This window comes from Athene cunicularia, assembly GCF_003259725.1.
Source record: "Athene cunicularia isolate RWA chromosome 18 unlocalized genomic scaffold, athCun1 chr18_part1, whole genome shotgun sequence".
Classification (NCBI taxonomy): Eukaryota; Metazoa; Chordata; class Aves; order Strigiformes; family Strigidae; genus Athene; species Athene cunicularia.
The window spans coordinates 2522677-2528676 of NW_020799123.1; the positions used below are offsets into that span (position 1 = coordinate 2522677).

The window sequence follows — 6000 nt, forward strand, 5'->3', positions numbered from 1 at the left end:
ACTGTAAGGTTTTTTAATGCACTAGCATCTGAAGTTAATTTTTTTGGTTGTTGATTTGCACATCCCACAGCACCTCGGGGTGCCTGCCTGTGTGGAAATGAATACCCCGGTACCCGAACACATGGCTGGGCTGGGCCCTGCGCTGGGAGAGAGGGAGCCCAGCCCCGGTCTCAACAAGTGTCTGAGAGGTTCGGCTTAGCCAGACCTTGCCAGAACAGGTCACAGCACGGAGCTCTTGCTGGAGATGGCAGGGCAAAGCCATCGTAGTGCCACAGCGCTGAACAAGGGCTTTGGGGAGGTCAGCAGGAGACACTCCTGGGCCTGTTGGTGGTGAGCAAGGTACCTCTGCTCGCTCGCTGGGGCTTTGAGCGCTGCCCTCTGCCACTTCTGAACAGGCTGGACTTCGCAGGTCCTTGAAGAGCTTCTCCATGTGCGTCCTGACCTCCTCCCCCATTACACCAGCCCTCCTCTCTGCCAGGGAGCGGGGCACTGAGGCAGTGACAGCATTTGCTCAGTGATCCTCCAGACCAGCCAGGCTAGGAGCTGGAGCTGGCAGAGCCGGAGGCAGAGCGGGGTTTTGCCAGACCTCCAGAGCAGAGACTCCTTTACTGGTGTGTCGTTGTGTGCCGGGGCTCTGCTGGGACACCTCTGAGGAATTCCACTGGTGCCCAGCCCCCAGCAATGGCTTCATGGAGATCCTTGCTGAGCGCTGTGCCCGTGCCCGGCCCCGTTGCCGGTGACTGTGCTCTCGGGTTGTATGAGCTCCCCTGGGAAAGGGGGAAACCGCTGCAGGCTGTTACAACCTCAAGCACCTACAGCTTCCTCCTCCTCCTCCTAGACGTACCTTCCCCGGCCACTGGCCCTTAGCTGAGTTCCTGGAGACCTGGTTACTGTCAGACCTGACTCAGCTCCCCATCCTTCCTCACGAACATCCCTACCCTTGCACCAGGCTGGGGCTCTGCTGCTGATCCCCGGTCTGCCCCATGCCCCGGAGACACCCCGGGTGCTCGAGGGGTGAGATGAGCAGAGGGGCCCTGCCTCCCAGCACCAAACTGGTGCTTTCCCAGTCCCTCAGCGAAGAATGAGGTTCCTGGTTGAGCAAACATGGAGTTTAATGTGTGTAGCTGTGTGAGATGGTTTTGTTTATTCTGGAAGTACCCAAGGTGTGAGGCTGGTTCCCACACAAATCCTCTGAGCTCCCCCAGCCTGGCCATGACACCTGGGAGAGCCTCGGGCAGTTTCCACAGCACAAGCCCGGCCCGTCACTGGGGTATCAGGGCTCGGCTTTCCCTTCCCACCCCCAGTTTCAGTGCCTGCTGCAGAGATCACATCTCTTAGTTCAGAGGGGATAATGGATTAAAATAGCCTGGAGACACCTGCTCAGTGAAGCAGCCAGGGACCATACATATGCATTAAAACAAAGCAAAATTGCTGCAAATAAAATGCAGAAGTTCCTGCAGCTCAGGGTTAGCTGCTGGCCTTTCATGTTCAAAGCCGATGGAGCATGTTCATCGCTATTCATCAGCATGGTGCAGGATCCCTGGAAAAGCAGCATTTACCTGCCTCGGCACTGTTCCTCCTCAAACATGCTCCAAAAACAGGCAGGACCCATGCATCTTTAATAGGGGTACTAAATAACTTAGTCTGCTATCTATAATTTTAGTTGGAAAGGGTGAATAAGGAGGCATCTTCTTCAGGAGGATGCTTTCTCCTTCTGCCTTAAGCCATAACATCAGATGTCACCATTAGATGGGGGATTGCTGGTGACTCTGTAATTATCCCAGTAACGACGGGATCAGATTATCAGCCCTATTTGCCAGCAGATCAGCATTACGAATTTCCTTTGGGATTTAAAGAATGTCTTAAAACCCACCTCAGCCTTCAGTCACTCTTGTGCCCAGAAAGCACTTGCCATTACCCAAGTCTGCAAAGCCCTGCGCCACCATCACCGCCCCAACCTGCCCGGTGCTCGGGCAGCGGTGCAGGCACAGAGATGGGCAGAGGTGCAGGCAGCGAGACGGGCAGCAGCTAGACCACACCGGTTGTCCCAGACCCACCTGGTCTCCCCCAGCTCACCCTCACCTGCCCCTGGCAGCGGGACGGGGTTGTTGAAAGCACATTTCCACTCTGCTGCACAGATTTTCCCAGCCCGTGCCAAGGGAGCGGGAGAGGCTTAAAGAAAGAAAACATTGTCCTATGGCAAAGCCCAGTGAGCATGTACAAAGATTTATCTTTTTTTTATTATTATTGTGATTTGGCAGCATGAAAATGGATTTCTGCTGGGCCTGAAGCAGCTGAACTCAAGATCTATTGATGATTTTTTTTCTTGCATTCATCCTAATATCCAAGTGCCTCCCTGGTGTAGAGACTCTTGCCCAGTCAGAGATATTTCTAATGCTGTCCTGTCACCACCTCTCCCTAATCAAAAGAAAACTATCCATGTTTTTATATTCACCAGCCGTCTGGTGTCCAAGGCACTGGGACAGTTCATGCCATAACAACAGGGAATTTTCCATAATACTGAGCAAGTATTTCCCCCCCTCTCTTTGCATTTGACATTTAGATTTTCCCCACCCTAAATTTGCTCCAAAGTCTAAGTCGGGTATGCAGAAAACAGCAGCTTGAAAGGCAGAAGCTGGAGACAGCCAGGAGCTCCCAAAAAAGGCATTTTTAGAGAAAAAGTGCTGACGCAAGCCAGCGCTGCCAGTGTGCTGCAGCACCAATAAATATTTGATTTAGCCTGACTAGGAAAGCATCGTGTTCAGAACAATTTGAAGAAGAGGAGAGATTGCAAAGACGATATTATTGAGAGGAAGATAAGCCCAGTGAGCATTCCTGATGCTCACTCCAGCGTGTGAATTGCTTTGGATTGGACTAAACTGGCGTTACCTGTCGGAAAGGTATCGCTGCCCGCTGCCTGCTGCCCGCTGCCTGCTGCCTGCCTGCTCCAGGAGCCAGGCGGGCAGCGCTGCCGGCCTGCGGGATGCCTGCACCCCGGGGCTAGGAAAGATGCTGCTAAATAAAAATCCGAGCAGAGTTTTAAGTTGTTGGCTGACGTGTGCTGTTAACATTCCCTGCATTAACATCGCGGGGGGCAGCTGGGAGTCAGGGACTCTCGGTGCTGTTTAGCTGCTGCTCTTTGTGGCAGGTTGCCGGGGGGCCCCAGGAGAGCGCTTTCATTACCTAATGCTTTCTAATTCTGGCAGGTTTGGGTTTTTTTGGCTTGACTCCGTTTCACTGTCGCATTTTAGACTATTTCCCTTTCATGTATTCATCAGGTCTCACTTTCTATCCATCCTCTTCTAACAAATGCCTGTTTCTGATCTGACTCTCAATCTGGCTCCTGTCTCTTTGACTTTCTGGCTCCCCTAATTTTTTCTTTAGGCTTTTCCTTGCTTTCATTATCCAGTTGCTTTGGATTTCTGGTTCCACTGAATTCAGCACTAAGCCCTGCTCGGGTTCCCTCTCTCACTCCCACCACTGCTGTTTTGGCTTGGGTGGGATGCTGCCGGGCTTGATCATCCAGCCAAAACCAACTAGAGAGAAACAACAAATACTTCTATTTTCAACGAGCCAGGAGCTTTCTAGATTCAATAAACTCCATTCTTCCCACACTGCATGAAGCACAACCTGCTTCTGTTAAATAATTCAGACAGAAAAAATCCCCATATCCTCATGCAAATGCTCTGGTGGATTCCAGTTTCCATCTCCAAGGGCTTTGCAGCAGGTTTTGCAGCAGGATGGTGCTGTGAGCAGGGCCACGAAGTGGCCAGGAGTTGCAGGGAGCTCTTGGGACTTTGCTTTATGGATTGTGACCTTTGTACAGGAGAAAAGAACTTAATTTTAAGGATGTCTTTCCAAAAGGAGCATTTTACATATTGGCTTTGTAAAGATGGATTTCACAGCTCTCTGGCCAGGAGGGTGCTGAGAGATGAGCTTTAACTGTGAGTGTAGAGCCAGTTTGAGAGTCAAACCTCTGAGCTTGGAGGTGTTTGTAGCCAGAGCTTTGGCTCAGCTTGATGCTGTTCCCCGACTGGCCGAGACAGCGAGCCCCTCCTGCAGCACCAGCAGCTTTCCTCAGCCAGGCTGGCCCCCGCCAGCCAACACGGTGCAAGTGGGTTTCTCCAGGGCCAGATCCTGCATGGAGCCATCACACCTCACCCCACCAGCCTGCCCGGCCCGAGCAGTGCTGAGCCCACGTCCCCCAGGTCAGGGGTCAGCTCCATCGCACCAGGCAGGGCTGCTGCCCACCTCCATCCCCACCTCACTGCCAGGAGAGAAAAGACCGAGTGCCCAGCCTAGCCCCAGGGCAGCAGCCCCCCCGGACAGAGATCCAGCTCCTAGGAGGGGGCTGCTTCCCCGGGAGGGCAGGCAGGGGGTGCCCCCCACCAGTGCCAGGCTCTCGGGGGACATCCCGTACCCATCAGAGCTGGATACTCTGGGGAGGAAAACTTCAGCTGGGCTCAGTCCTCTCTTCTCTCTGGAGAAGCAGCTCCTGAGGCTGCCAGCACCCAGGGTCACCCGCAGTAGAGCCATTCCCAGGGGATCTGTGGGCGGCTGATCCCCCTCCGCCCGCTCGGCACTGCAGGGCTGTGATGGATTTTTTCTGAGATCGCGTCTGGCCCTGGCGGCAGCACATAGCCCTCTGCCCGCGCCTGCCCGCTGCCTCTCTGCCCTCCTCCCTGCCCACCATGCTGACAGCGCCAGTCTGGCGTCCCCCGGGGACGTCACCTGCCACCCCCTCATCTGACACCCTGCCTCACGGGGAGGAGGGATCCTGACATCCAGCAGCACCTCCTGACTCTTTTTCCATCGTTTTGCTCCATCTTGTCTGATCCCATGTCACCTCCAGCTGCCTCCAGGGCTGGGCTTGCAGCACGTCCCTGGGCCAGGGTTGCTGGTGGGGGGAGAGCTGCCTGGCACAGCAGACCCTTCCCTGGGGTAAGAGGAGAGGCTGCTGGGTGCTGCCGAGACCTGCGGGGATGGACGAGAACCTGCAGCACCGGCAGCCGAGCTCAGCACCCCAGGGACCCCTCCCTGGCTCAGCATCAGCCTCAGCAGCTGCCCAGGGAGAGCAGAGACATGAGGCCACAACGGAGCCACTACAACACCCCTTGCCCTGCAGCAAGGTGACACTTAGTGGCACCCCTGCCTGGCAGAGGTTCCTCCTTCCCACTCCATCCTCCCCAGCCCCTTGGCTCCGGTTAAGGATAGCAGCTGCCCGAGATGTGCTTGGGCTCCTCGACGCACGGGGCAGCCCAGGTGCCTCCCTCGGGGCTGTCAGCGGTCTCATGGGAGCTGTCAAAGCAGTCCTGGGCCAGAGTTAATCTCAGGACTGTTGGCAGAGGCGAGTCCCAGGCTCACGTGGCCAGGCTGGGTTGGGGCATTTGAGTCTCCCAGAGCTGTTTGAAGAGCAACGTGCAGCCGTTGGCTCGCAGTTGAGCGGAGGATGAGTTGCTGCAGCATCGTCCAGTCCTGCTGCAGCCCCCTCCGTGTGCCAGCGTGGTGCTGTGGGACAGGTCCAGCTGGTCCAGGGAGCTGATCCGGCTGAAAACCCCCTGTAAAAACCACGGTGGGTCCCCCCCCACTGGCAGTGCTGCGGGTGGAGAGCAGGGAGCTGACCTGGTGGCCTCAGCCACGCTGCATCCCCCCGGCGCACAGGGACGGCTGTGTGTCCCCGCGGATGGGGGAAGGTGGCACCACCCCGCCCCAGCCAGGCTCTGCTGGACCCCAAACCAGCACCCACACGAGGCAGGAGGTGGCCGAAGCCTGTGGGCTCTGCCAGCGCTAGGTTGGCATCACACATCCTGTGGCTCTGTGTGGAGGGGACCACATTAGCTCCCAAAAGCTCGGGGGGGTGGGGGGGGTGGTAGAGGTGTGACCCCTGTCCCACTGCCCCAGCTAAGAGCACCCAGAGGGGGCAGGATTGGGGCACCTCACAGAGCTGTGACACCCTGGGGTGATGCTGGGGGCAGCAGGGCAGCACCCGTGGGCCATGGC

At 56.4% G+C, this 6000-nt stretch overlaps 1 protein-coding gene across 1 annotated transcript in view; it reads left to right on the forward strand.

The window, feature by feature from the left end:
- Positions 1-121: 121 nt before the first annotated feature.
- The window catches only part of USP43 (ubiquitin specific peptidase 43), a 16522-nt gene continuing 10643 nt past the window's right edge, over positions 122-6000 (forward strand). Inside the window, exons 1-2 of the mRNA XM_026861260.1 lie at positions 122-188; positions 4947-5018. Of these exons, the coding sequence (XP_026717061.1) occupies positions 122-188; positions 4947-5018 (139 nt within the window). The remainder of the gene's footprint in view (positions 189-4946; positions 5019-6000) is intronic.